Source organism: Abrus precatorius, unplaced genomic scaffold (assembly GCF_003935025.1).
Source record: "Abrus precatorius isolate BTA unplaced genomic scaffold, Abrus_2018 Scaffold7, whole genome shotgun sequence".
Lineage (NCBI taxonomy): Eukaryota > Viridiplantae > Streptophyta > Magnoliopsida > Fabales > Fabaceae > Abrus > Abrus precatorius.
Window position 1 is genome coordinate 25,636,173 of NW_020874417.1, and position 21,761 is coordinate 25,657,933.

At 32.3% G+C, this 21,761-nt stretch overlaps 3 protein-coding genes and 1 non-coding gene across 10 annotated transcripts; 2 read left to right on the forward strand and 2 right to left on the reverse strand.

The window, feature by feature from the left end:
- Positions 1-1,631: 1,631 nt before the first annotated feature.
- LOC113872121 (germin-like protein subfamily 1 member 13) lies at positions 1,632-2,590 on the reverse strand. Of its 2 annotated transcripts, XM_027509405.1 has the most exons (3): positions 2,428-2,590; positions 2,101-2,327; positions 1,632-1,986 (listed from the first exon to the last, which is right to left on the reverse strand). In XM_027509405.1, exons 1-3 carry the CDS (start codon positions 2,543-2,545, stop codon positions 1,777-1,779), a joined length of 555 nt encoding a protein of 184 aa, XP_027365206.1. In that variant the 5' UTR covers positions 2,546-2,590; the 3' UTR covers positions 1,632-1,776. The 2 variants fall into 2 exon arrangements, with proteins under 2 accessions (XP_027365206.1, XP_027365205.1); XM_027509404.1 differs by having other exon boundaries at positions 1,635-2,327.
- Positions 2,591-6,289: 3,699 nt separating this feature from the next.
- Positions 6,290-13,804, forward strand: LOC113871359 (U11/U12 small nuclear ribonucleoprotein 48 kDa protein). Of its 6 annotated transcripts, XR_003505804.1 has the most exons (7): positions 6,681-7,696; positions 7,898-8,012; positions 8,167-8,274; positions 8,458-9,145; positions 10,060-10,233; positions 11,525-11,919; positions 12,548-13,804. XR_003505804.1 is itself a non-coding variant. In XM_027508437.1 (5 exons), the coding sequence occupies exons 1-4, from the start codon at positions 6,693-6,695 to the stop codon at positions 9,094-9,096; spliced, it is 1,866 nt and encodes a 621-aa protein (XP_027364238.1). In that variant the 5' UTR covers positions 6,290-6,692; the 3' UTR covers positions 9,097-9,145; positions 9,279-10,587. The 6 variants fall into 6 exon arrangements, 2 of the variants coding, with proteins under 2 accessions (XP_027364238.1, XP_027364240.1); XR_003505805.1 differs by lacking the exons at positions 11,525-11,919; positions 12,548-13,804 and having other exon boundaries at positions 6,325-7,696; positions 8,458-8,650; positions 8,763-9,145; positions 9,279-10,689; XR_003505802.1 differs by lacking the exons at positions 11,525-11,919; positions 12,548-13,804 and adding an exon at positions 10,409-10,689 and having other exon boundaries at positions 6,502-7,696; positions 9,279-10,224.
- LOC113871666 (U-box domain-containing protein 9-like) lies at positions 11,683-13,594 on the forward strand. The gene is made up of 2 exons (XM_027508764.1): positions 11,683-11,919; positions 12,548-13,594. The coding sequence occupies exons 1-2, from the start codon at positions 11,683-11,685 to the stop codon at positions 13,592-13,594; spliced, it is 1,284 nt and encodes a 427-aa protein (XP_027364565.1).
- Positions 13,805-16,875: 3,071 nt separating the features above from the next.
- LOC113873921 lies at positions 16,876-16,982 on the reverse strand. The gene has a single exon (XR_003505987.1). It is a non-coding gene; the product is annotated as a small nucleolar RNA R71 (small nucleolar RNA).
- Positions 16,983-21,761: the final 4,779 nt, after the last annotated feature.

Genomic DNA, 21,761 nt, shown 5'->3' on the forward strand with positions numbered 1-21,761 from the left:
TTAACAACACAAGTAAATTTTTTTTTCTTAAGTTAAAATTTTATATTTAGGAGGGCTCAGTAAAGTTTAACCCAATTTAAAAGTTATTTAATTAGGAGAGATAATTATAGAATTTTTTTAATGTAAATTTCTTAAAACTTTTTTAATGTTAGTTTTTGAATTTTCATTAATAAGTAGTTTTTTTTTCTCTCACCTTTCGCGATTAAAATTTTCTTTTGTTTTTTTTTTCAAAATATATTAATTTTTAAAATCAGAATTTTTTTAAAAAATTATAAAAAGTATTAATTTTAATAATATTAATTTTTAAAGAGAAAAAAAATTTAAAATTTTATATTTTTATAAAAATAAAAAATATAAATAAATGATATAAAAAACAATATCATTTATAATTAAATCTTCCATTGTTCTTTTCTCTTAATGAGGATAAATGTTGTATAGGCATCTTAATATCCACCCCGCTCCATACTCGCATATATATACTTATATGCTTGAACTTTATTCTACAAATATGTATTGAATTTTTGTATTATTATAATACTTATATGAAGTTATATAAGATTAATATATAAAAATATATTTAATAATAAAGTAAACTAAAAAATTATATTGATTTATATTTTTAATAGAAAATTTATTTACTATTTTATATCGTTTAATTAGGCTAATACAATTTAATTATTATACAGTTGATATAAGATTGACTTTTTAAAAAAATATTATTTTAAATTAAAATATAAAAATAAAATTTAAATATTATCAATAAATAATAAGCTTATGATAATAGTAGGTAATTGCAAAATTTATAAAATATTTACAGTATGTTTATTATTTATCATTTACTTTATGATTTAAATGTCAATATGATTTTACTACTTGAACTTCTCTACCCTAACTTTACTCTCATTTTCAATGGCTATATGTTAAAGTCTAGCAACTATGAAATGTTATTTATTGGAGTTAGTTATCAATGTTGATACAAGAGGTCACCAAGTAATTCCACATGAAGGGTCACAAATTGTGCAGATCTATTTCGTTGTCACTCTGATGTTATCGATCAATCGAATCTCACATAAGATAGGGTCATCGCAAATAACTTGTATGTTTAATTTCACTTATTATTTCTAAGAATTTTATTTTAGAAAATTACTGTATTAAGATACATTTAACACTTGTGATCTTTGAATATTTTTTTTTATCTATGTTTGTACCTTATTCGGCAACTATTTATTGAATTTTGTACTATTAGGGTACTTATGTGAAGTTATATAAACATATTTTTCTTTATAAATATTTTTTTTTCTCAAATAAGCGCGGCTAATGGATACAAAATGAGTATGCAGGTACCCAGAGATATTGGTACAAGGATTAATGTTCATACTCATGCGAGTATAGGCTAAGTACAAATATTTTTTTAAAATGCGGCTACAGAAATAGAGACTATAGTACCTTATCCATTGTCATCCCTAAATTTAACCTCCCTTTCTCTTTTATGAAAGAATGTATAATTAAGATATGAATTCATTAATAGTTAACATTGCGCAGGACAGACGCTGAACAAGAGCTATATAGACACAACAGTGTTCTTTATTAAACTTGCAATATTGATACAACAAACGAAGTTTAAATCCACACAAAGCAACAGTTACACATTATAGCCACAGAGATTTTATTTAATATTGTAGTAATTGCTTGAGATAATCAATTGCACGAGGCAAACTTTAGAAAATGATTTATCCGAGGTCCGAGCATGATGGTGGCACGATTCATGTTCCCGTGTTAACTATTGTTGTACCAAAATTGCTTCTGAAGGTAGTCGATTACATTTTTGTCCACTTGAAAAGCTTTGGTGAGAACTTCAGGAGAGATAGGTGGTTTAGATCCAAACACAGCATTCGCAATTGTGATAACTCCTGGGTTTTGGCTACTAAGACCAGCAATGGCCACAGCATTTCCATAACCCACATTTTGTTGGAAGTGAATTAGACCAATTGGGAACACAAATACATCACCTTTATTCAACAATTTGGTAAAGAGTCGATTGTTGTCTTGATTGGATGAGACAAAACCAACATAGAGGGTGCCTTCGATTACTACAAGAATTTCTGTCCCTCGAGGGTGAGTGTGAGGAGGGTTTAGACCTTTGGGAGCAAAATCTATGCGAGCCAACGATATACCAAGTGTGTTTAATCCTAATAATTCATTAACAGTCACAGGAGTCACTTTTGAACCCAATGGATTTGAGGTATTTCCTGGTCCCAATCCAGGATAGAAGAAATCTTCAGCTTTAGCAAGCTTAGGATCTTTGCAAAATTTTCCATTCACGAACACTGAAAATTTAAAAACCAAATCACAAAAAAACTTTTATGACTATTCTTGACATGAATATCTCTGACAAAAAAATGGAGCAACAAGTTTTACGTAACATACCTCCATTTTTGGTATCATTGATTGCCACACAAAAGTCTTGGAGGGGGCTTGGATCATAAGCAAAGGCAAGAGAGGATGCCAAAGCCAATAATGCAACGAGGAAGTAAACAAGTTTCATTTTCTCCCTCTCTCTACTAACTTGTAATTAATGGTTGTGTGTGTGAGAGAGTTTTCTTGGGATGCTTGAATTTTATTGCATGGGAAGCTAGGTATTTATAGGACTGGGCCATTGATATATATTTTACCAATGGTGAGATTATCTAACTATTTTGTGGTTGAAGCATTCTTTAGTGACCCCACGATTGTAAGAAATTTAGATTAAGATGCTCCACATCATAAACGTTTCAGTAATAACTTGTAAAATTGGTATTGTACCCACTACTTGTGCTTCAAATATTACTTTTATAATGGGAACTGGTGTACCATGAATTAGACCGGTGTTTATGAATTTAAATCAACTTAATTTTATAGAATTAGGTTTTGTTAAAAGTGAGTTTAAAATTATGTTTTTTATTTAAAAGATTGCAGTAAAATTTTTAATTCTATAAAAAGTTATAATTTATCTAATTAGTTTGACTTTTCAATAAATACTTACAAAAGATAAAAATAAGAAAATAAAATAATCAAATTTCTTTCATAAATTAATATCGATTTATATTCTTTTACTTTATTTTTTATAATTGTCTTATTTAACTTCTCAAAATACATAAGTTAATTTGAGAGAAATTTTATTCATACCATCTAGTTTTTACTTATACGTACTTACTAAACATTATTCTAAGTACATGTTTCACATTTACTTTAATGTTATTAGTTTTAATTTTTATATTAAATTTACGTTTAATAACTTTTTAACGTTCAATTCAAACACATGCTAAATATAAATTAGAAGAAAAATCTAATTTTAATTAAGAGCATTTAGAGCTTATTTATTTTTTATTTTTTGAAAGGTAAAAACATACATTCTATCCACTTTTACAAAAATAACTATTTTTCACTTCTTATGAAACAAAGTTTGTATGTGCTTGATGTGGTACCTGTAATTTGAAAAGGTATTCTATACACTCTTTATATTGAATGATTGTGATTCTTCTAATATTTAAAAGATAGGAAAGTATTAACGTTTTTTTATAACTAAACTACTTAGAATTGTTTTCCGTACCCTCTCAATTGGGTACCATAAATTTTTGCCATTGTAACTTTACCAAACAGGTTGTAAATATCAAAAGTTCTAAATTCAACACGCACTTCCATTTTAATAGAATTGTTACTGTTTAAATATCGTCATCGTGAAGAGTAAGTGGAGGATAATGGAAAATCTCTTAGGGAATCGAGTTAAAAATGTATTAAATTTTAATAGGCCCGCAATCATCATTGATACATCTACAAAGAAAAGAGAGTCCATTTCATATTTATCTTGTAAACAAAGTCTTCGATCTCTATCCGGAAAAATTAACATTCTTGCTTAGTTTGTTAATTTTCTTTCACAAACGAAGGATTTCAAACACACCACCAAAGGTTCTAAAGTCTAATCACAATATAATTCATGATTGATTTAAATGAATGATTCATACCCTAGAAAGATACCAGAATTGTAGAAAAATGCATAGCATATAAGCCACGACTTGTACCGAAAAGAAGAGTTGTTATAAGGCAGGTAAATTAAAAAATTTTATGATAAGGACTTCAAATTTTTTGAATCCGAGTTAGTTTTAGGAACTTGGAATATTCAATGGAAGGATTGTGATTGTTCTCGACCCCATACAAAAGTATTTTATCTTTTTTCTTTTGGACTAATACATACCCACTCTTAATATCTTGACCTACTAGCAGTTGGCCGAACATGGTGTGCTTTATTTTTAATCTTTTGCCAATACAAAAGTTCAAATTCATATCTTAAAACTAATGGCACAAGCAGACAGAACAGTATAATTAAGTGGGTCAAACACATATAGTTTAATATTGGGTAATTGATGTACAATACAAATAATTTTGTTCTTAAGAGTTTTTTATATGCATACGTATTTGGTGGAATAATGTAATTCTTTTTTTTATAATAGCCTTATCCTTATTCTATTAAAATAGAAACTTTGTAAATGATAATATAATTATTTTAAATAATAAAAATAGTTATATGAGAATAGTGGTTGTATTGGGGAGTTACCGGGGACAGAGTTCATGTATGTATGCTGGTGGTTTGACATGAGGAAGAGGGTTGAGTATTTTTGTCTTTATATATCACTATTGTCTTAGTAATTGAGTAAAATAGTTTATGTATGTTATCTCTTTTCCTGTATTATTTTATTAGCAAAAAATAAAACGAGTTAATATTTTATATGACTCATAAATAAATTAATAAAATAATTTGTTAAAACATATTTTAAAAATTATAATATTTATAATTTAATTCGAATCTTAATATTTTAGATATTTAAAAACATTTTTTAAAGTAAATATCTTTAAAAACATAATTGTTCGTTCAAGTAAAATTCAATCCTATTATCTCAAATTCATTTTTATATTTGTTGTTGAAGCAAGTTTAAGATTTTCTTTTATGTTTCTAACAACTATTTTAAGAATAAATTGAGTGATTGTGGTTGAGATTTAAGAGATAAAATATTAAAAAGAGATATTTAAAGTAAGAGATTAAATAAAATAAGGTAATCTTCACTTGAAATATTGTTATAGAAGTTTTGTTCAATTCTTCATTATCTTATTTCAACTCTTCCTTATTTTTTCCTTCTAAATAACATGCAAACTTATTTCTCAAATTTACTTTAAACTTAAATAATCATACTCTCTTTACATTATCATACTTTAAATTATAATTTTTTGTAAGTGGAAGCAATTAAATTTAAAAATATTATATACTCATTTTAATTCTCTTATTCTTTTAGTAACGAATAATTTTATGTAATAAATAAGAGACTTGATCTTTCTAAGTTGTGGGAAGTAATTAGAGACTTATTTTGGTGAGGAATATTTTCTTATCTTATCTCTTATGCTATTATGAAAATAATCAATTAAATTATCTTGATTGTATGATTATGTGGAATGTGCTATGTAGAACCCTAAGTTCTTATTGACTTTCATTTTTTTCATTTTTATCTTTGAGTTATAAAAATTTCTTTGAGGCCTTCATATTTAGTATGTTCACATCATTTTTACCCTCTTCTCTATTCATTTGTAACTTCTCTCCACTTTTTACTCTTCCCTTTCTTCCTTAGTCCCAATCACATTATTGTGTTCAAGTTCAATTTTTCAATCAAGTAACTTACTTCACTATCACTTTTGCTTCTTTATTTATTTTTATTAGAATAACTAAATTAAAAATATTAAAAAAATGCATTATATTATTATCAATTTATTATGTATCATAATTTTGTAAATTAATTTATTCCTCATAATTATAAATAAAATATACATTTTAGGTAGTAAATGAAATATTTGTTAACATCATTATTAATTTTTTAATTAATGTAAAAAATTATTTTTTTCATGTAATAATATTAATATTCCAGGTATGCTGATATTTATTTATTTATCTTTTAAAATTTATTACAATTATTATCTATGATATATATTTATTATAAATTATTTTAAAATAACTAATAATATGTATTACTAAAAAAGAAATAAAAAATTTACTTATTTATTTATTAGTATTTTTCAAGATGTAATATATTATTAGCTCTATTATTATTTTAATTTTATTATTATTACATTAATAAATAATTTTTTTTTTGTATTTTAAAATTTATTTATTTATTTCAATTAGAAAATTTGGGCAACCTACGGTTTTGTAAATCGTAACGAAAGTCTTCTATGTATTAATGGTTTAAGGGCATAATAAAAATAGCTTAAGAAAAATAACAGTATAGCCAAGACATGTGACATTCGCTTAAATTGAGCTTGTCCCAGGCAATTGCAGCTTCAACGTACGCTTATGTACTATTTAGTTTTTATGTTTTGTTTTTGTTTTGCCGTTTGTTTGGTGAAAACGAACATGGCAGCTGTGAACAGAGAAATTTTTTTATTTTTGGGTCATATATGTGAAAACAGGTTAGATCTCACATGTTCTTGTAGTCCAAATAAAAGATAGAAGAGAAGAATTGGACTATGATGGGTACACTTGGACCAGACACAGCACTACCCACAATCTGAACTTGTAATTCCAAGCCTCTCATGCTTAGTGCCATAATCGAATTGAACGTGCAATTGCAGCAAAGCAAGGCAAAGCAAAGCAAAGCAAAGCAACAGCATCGATGAATCCATGTGCGAGCCCTAACATCTCTTCGACGCATTCATCCCTCAAAAACCTAATTGCTCTGTCAAACCATATTCTGCAAATAACACCCAATCCACCAACCCTAAACGCAAATCTAATTCAATGCCCTTTCAATCCGCACCACCTCCTTCCCCCTCACTCTCTCTTCCTTCACCACCTTCGTTGCCCTTCCTCTCCTCGCCCTCTTCCCCACCTCTTCTCCTCCAACTTCTTCTATCGTCATTCCCCTGCCGTCGTAGCTTTCTCCCCTGCACCCTCCACCACCCCAATCCCTACCCTTACCCTTCCCTCCTTTTTATATCGTCAATGTGCAGACACTCACAATTCCAATCCCGAGAGAGCGTCCCACCACGCACCCATTCTTCCTTCTCACTACTGGGCTATCACGCGCGAAATTGAATCCTGGAACCACTATCCTTCCACCTACTCCAACGCTGTTCTTCGTGCCATTTCAGCTCTTGAAATCGCCAACCTCCGTCACTTAACGAACTGGATTATAGCAAATTCGCCTCGATACGGCGTCGTTATTGATACGCCTACGCAGGAGCATATATTTTTACTGTGCTGTCTGTGCCTCAAGTCGATTCTAAGAGAAGCTTCCGCTTCCCTCGACCAGCAAAAGTCGCTGTTCGAGTGCCCCGTTTTGAACCAGGCGTTAACGTGGTTAGCATCGCAGGTTTCCATTCTGTACGGCGAAACAAACGGAAAGGTTTTCGTTCTTGATTTATTGAAAAAATGTATTAGTGTTGGTGCCTCCGTTCTGTTATTGTTCCCTATAGGGGACGAAGCCTCTGTTTCGAAGCAAGAGTCTCAGAATGACAATGGGGATGCTCAACGTGAAGAAAACACCAACTACATACAGAATAGGAAGATTTTTGTGTCCCAAGTTGAAGAAGCTGTTGAGGCATTGCACGAGCGATCCTTGCTTGAACATCAAATTAAGGGATTTTGGTTTTCTCAGCGGCCAAGTAACTACCAGCTGTATGTTGTGTTTACTCTCCCAAGTCTTGCTTGTCATTCGATTATGTATATTTGCCTTCCTGAATGTTTTTTTTTTTTTTTGTTGAAACCTAATCGATATGAGCAGTGTCTTGTGTCTTTTATTTTTGCCTTTGATCGTTTCTAATCAAATGATTGTGGATAATGAGCTTAATCTGAATATATAGAGCTTTATTTCTCTAGGGTTGCTGAGCATTGTTATTTATCTGAGCAAGCAAATGAAGAGCGGAAAAAGCGTCATGATTATAGACCCCTAATTGATCATGATGGCCTTTATCGCCAGCAATCAGCTAACCAGGTATTCTGATCTCGAATAACATGGGAGCAATTTTTTTTTTCTAAATTTATACCTAAGTTCTTGTTATATAAGGCTAAGCATGCTGGTCGTGGAAGTGAGTATTGTTTTCTTTTGCTTAACCTATAACTGACATACTTTCTGCTATCAATTATAGGAAACATCTAGAGAAAAGACCCGAGAAGAGTTGCTGGCTGAAGAAAGAGACTACAAACGTCGCAGAATGTCTTATCGTGGCAAGAAGACAAATCAATCACCTTTACAGGTTAGAACTACTGAATTAGTTACTGAAATTTTGTCTTCAAGTACTCAATCATGGTATAAGAGGTGGCAGAGATTTGTTTTAGCTCATGTGTTATAAAACTACTTTTGCATCAATTACTTCAAGAGAAATTTTGATTTTTTTTTTTTAATTTGATTATACTTAATTTTAAATTCATTCTTGAAGGTGATGAGATACATGATAGAGGAATACATGGAGGAAATCAAGCAGTCTGGAGGTGTAGGGAGCCCTGTGAAGGTGTCTGAAGAGAGTGGGTTGTTTCCATCTAAGCCTGCTGGCCATGACCTTCCAACTGAAGCTAATAATTCCAGAAGAGTTAGTCATGACTCACCTGCAATGATCATCAGTAACCCAACTTGTGAGAAACAATCACGCACTAACTTTTGTGATAAAAGCAAAGCTGTAGAAGATACTTTTTCTAGGGATTACAAACAACACAAACAAGGAGATCATCCGAGTCATTATTACAGGGAAGATCAAGAGGATGCTGATCAAGGAAAATATTATAGAGATCGAACTTCTACAAGCCCTGAAAGACGCAGAAGTCATAGTCGGCCACATGATCGTAGCATTCCTTATAAGAAACAAGATTACTCAAATAGAAAGAAGTATTATAGCTCGTCAAGAACCAGGGACAAGAGGCCAAAGGATACTCACAGGAGTCACATTTCAGATTCTTTCCTGAGTAATGCATTTCCAGATCGATATGATCCTTCAGAATCTCTTGATATCTGTGAGGAAGATATTTCCTCTGATGCTAACCATATCAAATCAGGCAAAATTTACGATAAGAAACCCCGTTAGCTTTGTCTTGGGCAAAACATCAAAGACACTAAATCTTCAGTGGCCGTGGGTAAGATATTGCTGGTTACATTTCCTATGGATGTTATATAAATTTGAATATGAAGTTACATTTCCTATGGATGTTATATAAATTTGAATATGAAGTTCTACTTTTAACATGTTGTTTTTGCACAACTTTGCAGTAATGACTTGTCAAGCTTCAGCGATTTTATCATTGTATCCTCCTTTGTATCCTAAATTGTGAAAGTCCATTTAAGCAAACTTTCTTTGGAGCGATCTTATTATTGTTCATTGTTGTTACTGCCTGTGCTATTTTATTATTATTATTGTGTTCTTCATTCTTCCTCACGAGAGAAAAGCTATAAAATGCCAATTATGGCAACCATGATAATATCTATTACATCACCAGATTTTTTCTAACTCACTCTGATTGTTTTACTTAACAAAAAAGAAAGTTTTTGTATTTTTTTTCCTTTGAGTCAACTATATTACGTGTGTGGCTATGTGCCAGTGCTAGGAGAAATAAAGCAGTTTGGATGACACTTTACTTAGGATATTGAATCATTCAACTACTGGGAGAGAAATTATTTGGGTTCTGATATCTTATATATAGGCTTTAGGTATTAAGGTGAAGCAGCTGTAGTGACACCTGAACATTCTATCTTCTTATTGTTGTTGTTCAGTCTTCAGTGAACATTTTCCCTTTTTCTTATGCTTCAATAAGCTGTGATTGGATTTAAACTATTTTTGAACTTCCAAGTATTTTTTGTATCAATAACAACTCCCCTGTTGTGTTCTCTCCCAATCACTTGCTCCTAACCTTAGATTAGAATATGCAAAGGTTGGTCGAAGTTTGCACTATTTAGTCATCTATTTAGTGCGAGAAAATGTATTGATTATTTCATCATGATCTTGGATAAAAAATGCTTTTGGCTTGGCTAATTTTTTGTGCTCTGTTTTCAGATTGGCTAGAAACAACAGTCTTTCAATTTCTATCTGAGTTTCCGCTTCTCTTTTTTCATATTTGCTGCTTCTGAACGACAGATTCTTCAATTAGCTTGGTTTATTCATTGTATTGTAGAAGAGTTTCAGATGTGATGGATTGACTGCAACAAAAATGATATCAAGGTCAGATAAGTAAGTCCCTGCTTTGTGTGCCTAGATATAAGGAGTAATAATAGAAAGAGGAGGGTAGAATTGAGGGAAATTACTATGGGAACAGCTCGAAATTTGATGTACTAGAGATGATGTTTGCATTCACTAAAAATAGCTGTTATCTCCGTTCTATGGCTGTGCCTATTCATAACTGCAGATTGCAACCATAATTAATTGAGGCCTTGAACACCCTCACTCGCAGGGAATCCTGGAAAACTCTGCATAAAAGATATTGTTTGTGATGCTAACCTTTGATGTGATTTTTGGATTAGAAGGAGTTGATTGAGTGATCTTTTAAACTGATAAATTCATAGAATAAATTTTATGATTACGCATTCGATAATGTGAGTGGGAAAAGTAGTTTTGGTTTAAGTTTTATTCCCTTGTTTCGCACAACAAACTACCTGCCGTTGCACATGTAAGCAATCCTTGCTTAACCAAGATGTAAGTAACGCGTAGAGCTTATTTGATGGGAAAAGATGGATGACGGAGTTCATTTAGTGGGGTGTACCATTGGAGAAAATAATTACCAAGTTGTATGAAATTTAAAAAAAAAATGTATAACAAAGTCCATATTAAAATTATAAATAATAAATTTATACAGCTCCAAATTCCATTTAATTGCGCTGTTAAAGATACTCTAAATTCAAGTAATTAACTTAATCACCTTGAACTCGTCAATTCTAATTTAACTTTTCAAAGTACAAAGTACGTGGCTGATAAGGAGCATTTGTCTTTTGTCTTTTGGACTTGCTTAGGTAAACTTATGCAATAATAAGGAGCATTTGCGAAATATGCAATAATTAAAGTAAACATTAATAATTATGGAAGTATTTATTCTGTAGGTATAACGCCTCTAACATATAGGAACTCTGTTCACATTTAAACGTAAAACCAAACATGCTATCAATCATAAGTGAAGTTGGATTTCCCATGGGCCACATGTGGTGCGAAAATAACAGGATTTCCAATGATAAGGACGCTGGAAACGATTCGTATGCGGCTCCTCAAGTACGTTGTGTGACACTCATTTTAAACCATAAAATTAATTAATAATGAATCTTTCAAGTTTAATTATTTTAGAAAAACTAAATTTTTTGTTGATATGTAATTGTGGAGCCAAGAAAGATACCGTGTGTCCGAAGGTATAAGAGACGTGATAATAGGCCATGGAGAAGAAATATTGAACCTCTGTAGTCATAATTTAAGTATCTTATTAAAGTCAATCGACGATGATAATCTATTAATGATGATTTTATTTTGAAATTATTAGATTAGTAATCATGTGTCCTAATGATGCATGTATATTGCTGCATGATTGGAAAGTGCATGGTCTGTGCGAATATATATGCTACAGAGACATGCAACTCCGAGTCTTTGTAATTCTGTTATCAAGATTCATCAACACTCTATAACTCTGAAGAAAAGGGAATGGGGAGCGAGGACAACAGAAAAAGATTGCAGGCGAAGTTGCGGCAATTGATGAGTAGCATTGTGGAGGACGATGACACCTCGCTATTAGCCTTCGACGATGCAATCCAAGCTCTTAATACTCTCAAGGATTTTAAATACTCTTTAAACTTTGGCAACTTAACTGTTCCCCCAGAGTTAAGATGTTCCCTCTCTGGTCGCTTCATCACGGATCCTATTTTCTTGACCAACAAAGAGGTTCCTCCATTCTCTCTCTCACCCTCTTTATCATTCTGTCTTTTAAGATACATATCACAATTATCGCTTTCTTTACACTTTTATCTCTTCTTTAACCCTCTTCATCTTTTGAATACATTATATTTTTTATAAAAAATAATAATTATATTTTGATTCTTTAAACAGTAAACTTAAGAGCACTTGTTAGCATTTAATTCAATTACATAATAGGGTCATTGCTCATTGTAATAAAAGAATTGTAAGATATTCTTTTGAATACCTTTTTTTTAGTACAACTCTGTTATTGATCAATTTTAAAAAAGTCAAAGTAATTTATAAAGTAGAGTTAATTTACGAAACAAGCTGGTGCTTTAAATAAAAATGAACCAATCACAAAAATATTTAAGAACTTTATTATGTCCAAATAATTTTTTGATTAAACATTAAATAAAAAAGTGCATCCATTAATTATTTGAAAAACATTAAAAATATTTAATAATGTTTTAATTTAATAATTAAGAGAATTTTTAGATATAAAAGATAGAAAATTTGAAAACTATTGATTAAAAAAATGTTGAAAAGATTGTCTTGATACGGGAGAGGTGGTCCTCGTTGTTGTAGAACTAAATGAATTATGTTGATGGTGCAGACTTATGATCGGAAATCGATTGAGAAGTGGATGGATGATGTGAACAGACTTTGCGATCAGACAAAGCGAATCCTTTCGGACTGTGCTCATACTCCCAACAATTCAGCCCAATGCTTGATTTCAAAGTGGTGTGAAGAGAATGGAGTTGTGTTAGACGACAGGGATTATGCAAAACTAACTGAAGACCACAAGCACCGCTTGCATTCTTCGCTTTACCAGTTGTCACTCTCTGAACCTCAACAGTTAAAAGCTGCAAAAGAGCTTCGCCAGCTAACAGCGCGAATCCCACCATTTCGAGAACTTTTAGGGAACGAAGAAGTGATTCATCTCTTGCTCAGTCCATTATCAGGTGGCATTCATGGTGTTCATCCTCAAATCCACGAGGACTTGGTTACAACCGTTCTAAATGCTTCAATTCTTGAAGACAATAGAAAAATATTTGGAAAGGATGAGAAGATCATTTCCTTGCTCATTGATTCTGTGAGATCAGGAACCATCGAAGCAAGAAGCAATGCAGCTTCAACCATTTTCTTGCTGTCATCCATTCAAACCAATAGGCTCATCTTTGGATCATGTGACGCTTTGAAACATTTGGTGGAGCTGTTAGGTGAGGAAAATGAATCAGCAATGAAAGCTGCAGCTTCGGCTTTATCGAACCTATGTTTGGAAGATGTAGTTAAAGAGTGGAGTGTAGAAGAAGGGATAGTGGATGTTATTATTGACAAGATCACAGACAACATCCAAGTCAAACAGATGATGTCTCTACTTGCACTTCTCGCTGACCATTTAAGTGCTGTTCAGGCACTGGCTGATAATGATGCTGTTACCTTACTTCTCGGTGTGATAAGGGACAACACGGGGCCAAGCATCAAGGAATACTCTATTTCGATTCTCTATAAGATCTGTCAAGTGTATAATATAAAATTGCTAGATATTAATGACGAGGAAGAAGCATACCGTTCACTCTCTAATCTTGCAGAAACTGGGACTCCAAGGGCGAAGAGGATAGCCAACATTGTTCTTGACCTGCTCAAATTACGCCCCTAGGAAATTATAAATCCCTCTTTGCAAATGAATTTCTTGCATGTGGCTGTAGCTTCACTAGCAATAAGCCACCTCAATGAATGTATGGTGTCATAGCTAGTTTTCTTCTTTTTCAACAAGTTTTATTCTCTACAAGAAGTTGCAGTTGTGGTCTTATTCTTCATTTACCTTATTTGACATCGAACTCAATTTTATAGATAACCAACTTCCAGCGATGACAGGTTTTATTTATGTTCGTTATTATCAGTGTGTCAGAGATAAAAAATGTTCTTTTAGTGATTATCAGCAAAAGAAAATGGAAGTGAGCAACAAAATTTATCCGGCAAAATTAGGAATAGAATAACGATTTATAATATATCACCCGATCATCTCTAAATTTGAACTTTTATTTTTCCAATTATAACACATTACTTTGTTTCAAGTAAAATGAAAACATCCATCTCTATTCTTTGGCTAACAAAAGTTCTATTGTCCTTTAGAGTGACAATGGATTGATGAGTAGTCAATGCATGAATAATTAAAAACAACCATCTTGATAATTAAAAACCAAGAGACAAGCCATATATAGATGGAAAATATATACAAAAAAAATTTGTCTGTAATACAGACAAATTTTTAGCAAATATTCAAATTTTTTTAATTTTTTTAATTTTTTGGAGAAATTCAAAAAAAATCTGTCTATATTTTTTTTTATCTATAATACAACTTGCTATTTGGCATAAAAATTTATAGACAAAATTACAGATAATTTTTTTTTATAAATTAAAAATTAAGAAAAAAATTTGGAGTGAGAGTTACAGACAAAAAAAAAAATTCGTCTACAAATATGGTAATTTTTGCTAATTTTTCATATGCCTATTTATAGACGGATTTTTCTATCTGTAATTATCTTTGACGGATTTATGGATGGATAAATTCATCTGTAATTGAACTTGTGTAACACACCATTTTATTAAACCAGTTATAGATGAATTTTTCTATCTGTAATGTGTAAAACTTATCAAAACTGCACCTCTTCCTTCTTCCTCAATTTCTTTTATTTCTTCTTTCTCTCATCTCCCTATCTTTATCTCTCTATAGCACGATCAATTTTTTTGCCTTTGCAAGTGATTGGAGCATCAAATTAAAAAATAATTTGCATCATTATGTTCCTAGTATGATACTCTAACTTTCTCGAACCTAATTACTGTGTGGTGTGAGATTGTTTAAGCTTGTAGAGATTGTAGAATATGCATATTATAGAGTTACAAGGGGATATGCTCTAGAATGGTTTAGGATTGTAATATGTATGTTTTTGATGCATTGATTAATAGATTATTATTTAATATATAGATTATATGTAAAGAAAATTTAGATTTTTGTATTAAACGTAAACAAATATAAGGAAATATTCATATATTAGGAAAGATTCTGCCAAAATTTACATTAAAAATTTGTCTAGTGTAAAATAAAAGGTTGATACAACATTGTGTATTTGTGTATCTGGTCTCTAAACATATTATAATTGATTTAGATATGGCAGGTGATAAGTTCATATTTTGATATATTTTATGACTTATATTTATATACTTAAACCTTATTTTATATATATTTACACTAATTATGTTATTAATTGTTGCAGTTTAGCTGGAAGTTGTTATTTGTGCATTGTGGAGAAATTTTGGAGAAAAATTAGATACTTTTAGTCCTAGTTGTGCTACGTGAATCTGAGTTTGAATTTTGAATTTAAAATTTAAACTTAAATAAAGATTTGGAGCAGTTTTCAGTTAAGATTCTAATTGTGGATAAAACCAGTTTGAAAAGATAGAACTTAATCGACTGGAAACTTAGGTCACAACCTATATAAAGAGGCCTTATGCTCCACACTACACATCTTCTTTCCCTACTTAGTTCTACCCAAACTCATCTTTGAGAGTCATTGGAGACCATTGGCAAGGATGACAAGCTTCTCCATGGAGTCCAAGCAAGTGATTGAGTGTCCCTTCAGAGAACGAGAACTCTCTTCATCTTCTTCCTTTCTAGGTTTTTTTTTTGTTTAATTTTTCCTTTTTGGTTATGAGTAACTAAACCTATAACTAAGGCTATAGCAGATCCTACTGCAAACTTTGTGTGATTTTTACTTTAATGTTGATATTAGTTTTTCTTTAATGTTTGATTTTTATTCTATTAGATTATATTGTATATGTTAAGATTTGATTACCCTTAGCATTCCATAGTTAGTTGCATTGTAGGCAATAGTACCACGTGTAATTAACGGAACTATAGGATAAAACGAGATAAGGAGTTAGGTTAATCATACTTAATTCCTTTCAAACTCATAGAGTCTTTATGTTTTCTCGACTAATTACCTTGCATGATCATTGGGGGTGTATGCTCAGAGAAAAGAATATTGACATTACATAATTATTGGGTGTTAATAGAACTAATTATGAGTGATTGACAAATATTTAGATACCAATATCATGATTAAATTAATTAGAACATAAAGAAGTGTAGTTGGTGAACTCATAAGTCCTAGGCTCATATCATCTAATCTCTCTCATATATTGTATTTTTGTTCTTTTAATTTATTTTTAACATTATGCTCTATTTTTGGTATATTACAATTACGTTTAAACAATTGAATGAAGCTCTTCTTGGTACTTGAAAATAATCTCTGTGGGACAATAACTTGGAAACTCTTTTCAAAAACCTTTTATTACTTTTTAATGGGTACACTTGCCTATAAACAAGTTTTTTGGCGCCGTTGTCGGGGATTAGTTTTCAATATCAAAGAAAATTGAGTATTTGGTTGATTTAAATATTTTCATTTTTTTTATACTCACTCGTTCTAAACCTATTATAGAACTCGCTTTTGATTCAGAAATCGAGAAGACCGCACGTAGGCTAAAAGAAAGAGTGTAGAGAAAAGAAAAAGATGGCAGAAGAATGACCAATCTTAGAGTACATGACACCCACTACTGAGGGTGATGCCGGGAGCATTATAGCACGTGACATAGAGGCAAAAAATTTTGAATTAAAGTCGGCCTTGATCAATCTAGTTCAGAACTCCATATTGTTTTCGGGGCGACCTAACGAAGACCCCCCACCTTTATCTCTGACTCACTGATACTATCAAATACAATGGTGTCACCAAAGATGCTATAAGGCTTCGCCTCTTTCCATTCTCTGTCACAGAAAGGGTGAACGCATGGTTCTCCGCACTTTCATCTAATTCAATTACAACGTGGAAAGGCCTGACATAACAATTCTTAGCCAAATATTTTTCACCATCATTCTCTGTGAAGCTGATGACAAAGATCTCCAATTTTCAACAATATGAGTCTGAATCTTTGTTTGAGACATGAGAGCGCTTTGGAGAACTTTTAAGGAGATGCCCATATCATGGTTTTCTTATGTGGAAGCAAATGCAGATTTTCTATGTTGGACTCTCATTTTCTAATAGAGTTACAGTTAATGCAGCTGCTGGAGAATCCTTCCTACGCAAAGGACCAACAACAGCCCATATATTGATAAAAAAAGATAGCATTTAGTAATTTTTAATGGCATACAGATCATCACACAAGCAAAAGGAAGGAAGCCGCTCTAATCTACCAAGCAGAAAGTAACGAATCAATAACAAATAAGTTGGAAACTCTGTCAAAGCAAATGGAATTCTTACTAAGGGCACAAAATCCATCAGCAAAACCTCTAAAGATTGAGGAGGCTAACTTCTTGGGCAGCAGTTACAATTTTGGATGACGTAGAAAACCTATGAACTCATGGGAGAATAGCCAAGAAGGTCAAAATTCAAATATTTATCGCCCTCACCATATAGAATCTCAAGGGGTAAGGACAAAAAGGAGAGAGCCATCAACCTTTCAATTAGAGCAGAGAATTTCAAAGCTTGAGTCTTAGATGGAACAAGAAAGTCTTCAGATAGAGCAACAAACGCAAATAATGGACAAGAAGTTTTCAGAAATAAGCTCTGATACATCCAAGATAAAATCATAATTGGGACAACTTAAAAATTTGTTGACTCAAAAAGAACTAGGTATGTTGCCCTCCTAGCCTGAACCTAACCTCAAAGAATATGTCAAGGCAATTACATTGAGAAACGGGAAGACATTGCTTGGAAATGTGCCAAAGTCGCAGAATATTGCTGTATGCACGCTCGTGCTCCCTCATATGCATGACCATGCTGACATCGCAGAAACAGAACAAGAAAAGAAAGAAGCACCATCAATAATGTTCAGGCCTCAAGAACTTCAAATCCCTTTTTCGCAGAGGTTGAGAAGCAGTTAGAGAGACCCATAGTTCAACAAATTCCTTAAAATTTTGAAGAAGTTGCACATCAACATACTCTTTGTGGAGGCCATCTCTCAAATGCCCAAATATGCTAAGTTCCTTAAGGAAATATTAAGCAATAAAAGGAGGTTAGAGGAATTTGAAACTGTTAAGGCTTAATGAGGAATGCTCCACAATCCTTTTGAAAAAGCTACTTCCAAAACTTAAAGACCCAAGGAGTTTTACTATTTCTTGTACTATAGGTAGCTCTCATTTTGATAAAGCCCTATGTGATTTAGGGACTAGCATAAATCTAACGCCTCTCTCTATTTTTAGAAGATTGGGTATGCAAGAACCTAAACTTACCTCTGTTTCTTTGCAGTTAGTAGGTAGATCCATCACTTACCCAAGGAGTATAGTAGAAGACGTCTTGATAAAGGTAGACAATTTCATCTTACCTGTAGATTTTATTGTACTAAACATGGAGGAGGATAATGAGGTTCTCATTATTTTGGGGAGACCATTCTTAGTCACTGGGAAGACCATTATAGACGTCCGGTAAGGGAAACTCACATTGAGGCTAAATGATGAAGAAGTTATTTTTAAAGTTTTTAATTCTCTTAAACACCCTTCTATTTTTTATTATTGTAATTTTATTTCTGTAAATGATCATTTTTCCTCGTTAGATTGTGTACAATTAATTGATAGGTTGAGGACTAGAGAAAATTCTCACACTTGAAAAAGACGCTCTAATAGAAACAGAGGAAGTAATAGATGAAATTTTAGCTTTGGAGAGTAGGAATCAGAGTCGATGGTTGGTGCCTAGGCATTTTGAAAGCTTGGGAGCACGAGATATTAAAATTCCTAAACCATCCATTAAATAACATCCCTTGAATTAGAGCTTAAACCCCTCCCCTCTAATCTTAAATATGTTTTTCTATCTCCTCCCTCTTCTCTTCCTGTAATAATTTCTTCTAAATTGACAGATATTATGGAGGAGAAATTGATGAGAGTCTTGAGGGAGAACAAGGAGGCCTTTGGGTGGAGCATTCATGACATCAAGGGTTTTAACCCTTTCATTTGCACCCACCGGAATCACTTGGAGAAGAAATTCAAACCCAAGGTTCAACTTCAAACGAGACTTAACCACAATTTGAAGGAAGTAGTAAAAAAGGAGGTAATTAAGTTATTAGATGCTGATATTATTTTTCTTATTTCTAATAGCCCTTGGGTGAGCCTTGTGCAGGTTGTACCAATGAAAGGAGGAACCACAGTTATGAAAAATGAGCAATAGAAACTTATTGTCGTAAGAAAAGTAACTGGGTGGCAAATGTGCATAGACTACAAGAAGCTCAATGAGGCCACCCAGAAAGACCACTTCTCGCTTCCCTTTATTGATCAAATTTTAGAAAAATTGGCTGGGCGTGAATCTTATTGTTGTTTGGTTATTCGGGTTACATGTAAATATCTGTCGTATTAGAAGACTAAGAAAAGACTACTTTTACATGCCCTTATGGTACTTTTGCATATAAACGGATGTCGTTTGGTTTGTATAATGCCCCCGCAACATTTCAGAGATGTATGATGGCCTTATTTTCTAATTTATTAGAAAATTGTATTAGGATTTTTATGGATGATTTTTCTATTTACGACAACGTTTTTGATAATTGTTTGCATAGCATTGATTTAGTTTTACAAAGATGTAAAAAAGCTAATTTGGTTTTAAATTGAGAAAAATGTTAGTTTATAGTTGACGAATGCATTGTTTTGGGGCATAAAGTTTCTAGTAAGGGTATAGAGGTAGACTCTGCTAAGGTAGAAGTTATTGCTAAACTTCTCTCTCCCACATGTGTTAAATCTGTTAGGAGTTTCTTAGGGCATGTAGGATTTTATATGAGATTTATTAAAGATTTTTCAAAAATAGTAAAACCTCTTTCTGATTTGTAAGCTAAGGGTATATTGTTTAAATTTGATGATGCTTGCTTATCTGCTTTTAATACTCTTAAGAGTAAGTTAATTGATGCTCCTGTGGTTATTTCTCCTTATTGGTCTTTACCCTTTGAGCTTATTTGTGATGCTAGTGATACAACTGTTGGAGCAGTTCTGGGTAGAGGAAGGACAAGATTTTTCAAGCCATTTATTATGCAAGTAGAACTTTGGATGGAGCACCGCGAAACTATACCACTATTGAGAAGGAGATGCTAGCTGTGATATTTGCATTTGATAAATTTCACCCTTATTTGATTATGTCTAAAGTCATTGTTTATACTGACCATTCTCCTCTTAAATATTTGATGGCTAAACAGGATGCTAAGTCAAGGATTATTCGATCGATTCTCTTACTATAAGAGTTTGATGTAGAGATCCGAGATAAAAAGGGGAGTGAGAACTCTATTGCTGATCACTTATCCAGATTAGACCCCTCAGTGAGGGAGAACACCAAGGTAGAAATTAAAGAGACATTCCCTGATGAGAGAATTTTTGCTATTTTTGGGGCACCTTGGTATGCGGATTTGGTAAATTTCTTAGTTAGTAAAATCTTTCCTTATGGACTCTTATCCTCACAAAAGAGAAAATTTTTATCTAATGTTAAATACTATTTGTGGGAAGAGCCTTATTTGTTTAAAGTTTGTGGGGATAATTTGATTAGGCGGTGTGTTCCTGAAAGTGAATTTATCGTAGTTCTTGAGCACTATCATTCTAGAGAGGTGGGAGGCCACTTTGGCCCACTAAAACTGCTTATAAGGTTTTGCAAAATAGTTTTTATTGGCCTACACTTTTTAAAGATGCTTATGGTTTTGTAAAATTATGTGATAAATGTCAGAGGAGTGGTGATATTTCTAGAAGGCATGATATGCCCCTTAACAATATTTTAGTTTGTGAAATATTTGATATTTGTGGTATTGATTTTATGAGACTTTTTCCTAAGTCTTTTAATAATGAATACATATTGGTTGCTATGGATTATGTCTCTAGGTGGGTGGAAGCAGCTGTTTTACTAACTAATGATGCTAGGGTGGTTACTAAATTTCTTAAGAAAAATATTTTTTCTTGGTTTGTATCCCCTAGGACAATTATCAGTGATGGAGGTACTCATTTTTGTAATAAAATTTTTTATAATCTCTAGGAAAAATATGGTGTTACCCACAAGGTTGCTACTCCCTACCACCCCCAAACCAGTAGACAAGTTGAAGTATCTAATAGAGAGTTAACAAATATTTTGGAGCACACAGTTAATAGTTCTAGAAAAGATTGGTCTTTAAAATTAGATGATGCGCTTTGAACTTATCGTACTGCTTTTAAAACTCCTATTGGCATGTCCCCTTATTATTTGATTTTTGGAAAAGCTTGTCACTTACCTGTTGAATTAGAACACAAGGCCTATTAGGCCTTGAAGTTCCTTAATTTTGATTTGTAGCTTGCAGGTAAGAAAAGATTATTAGAGCTTAATGAACTGGATGAGATGCACCTTATGACATACGAGAATGCCAAGCTGTACAAGAAGCGCACTAAGAAGTGGCATGACAAGCATATCTTACATCGTGAGTTCCATGAAGGAGAAAGTGTTAATCTACAACTCAACTACGATTATTCCTTGAAAAACTAAAGTCCAGTTGGATTGGCCCTTATACAATACTCAAGGTCCTTCTTTACAGGGTCTTAGAAGTTTCTAAATTTGGGAGAAAGATGTTTCAAGTTAATGGTCAGAGGGCCAAACTATACATAGATGGAGTAACTTCCACCCAATAGGCTATGTTCTTACAATAGCCCAATAGGACGTCAAGCTCGTGACGTAAAACAACCACTTACAGGAGGCAACCTGTTCACTTTTATTTATTTTGTATTCTTATTTTTTAGAATGGAGTGGCTTTTTTAAGCATTTTGTCTCACATTCAAGAAGTCA

Excerpts from the sequence above, each read along its gene's own strand:
- LOC113871359 (XM_027508437.1), top strand. The coding sequence starts at position 6,693 with ATGAATCCATGTGCGAGCCCTAACATCTCTTCGACGCATTCATCCCTC. Across the intron at positions 8,013-8,166 it reads GCCAGCAATCAGCTAACCAG|GAAACATCTAGAGAAAAGAC; the intron begins GTATTCTGATCT and ends TATCAATTATAG. Across the intron at positions 8,275-8,457 it reads CAAATCAATCACCTTTACAG|GTGATGAGATACATGATAGA; the intron begins GTTAGAACTACT and ends TCATTCTTGAAG.
- LOC113872121 (XM_027509404.1), bottom strand. The coding sequence starts at position 2,545 with ATGAAACTTGTTTACTTCCTCGTTGCATTATTGGCTTTGGCATCCTCT. Across the intron at positions 2,328-2,427 it reads CAATGATACCAAAAATGGAG|TGTTCGTGAATGGAAAATTT; the intron begins GTATGTTACGTA and ends TTAAATTTTCAG.
- LOC113871666 (XM_027508764.1), top strand. The coding sequence starts at position 11,683 with ATGGGGAGCGAGGACAACAGAAAAAGATTGCAGGCGAAGTTGCGGCAA. Across the intron at positions 11,920-12,547 it reads TTTTCTTGACCAACAAAGAG|ACTTATGATCGGAAATCGAT; the intron begins GTTCCTCCATTC and ends TTGATGGTGCAG.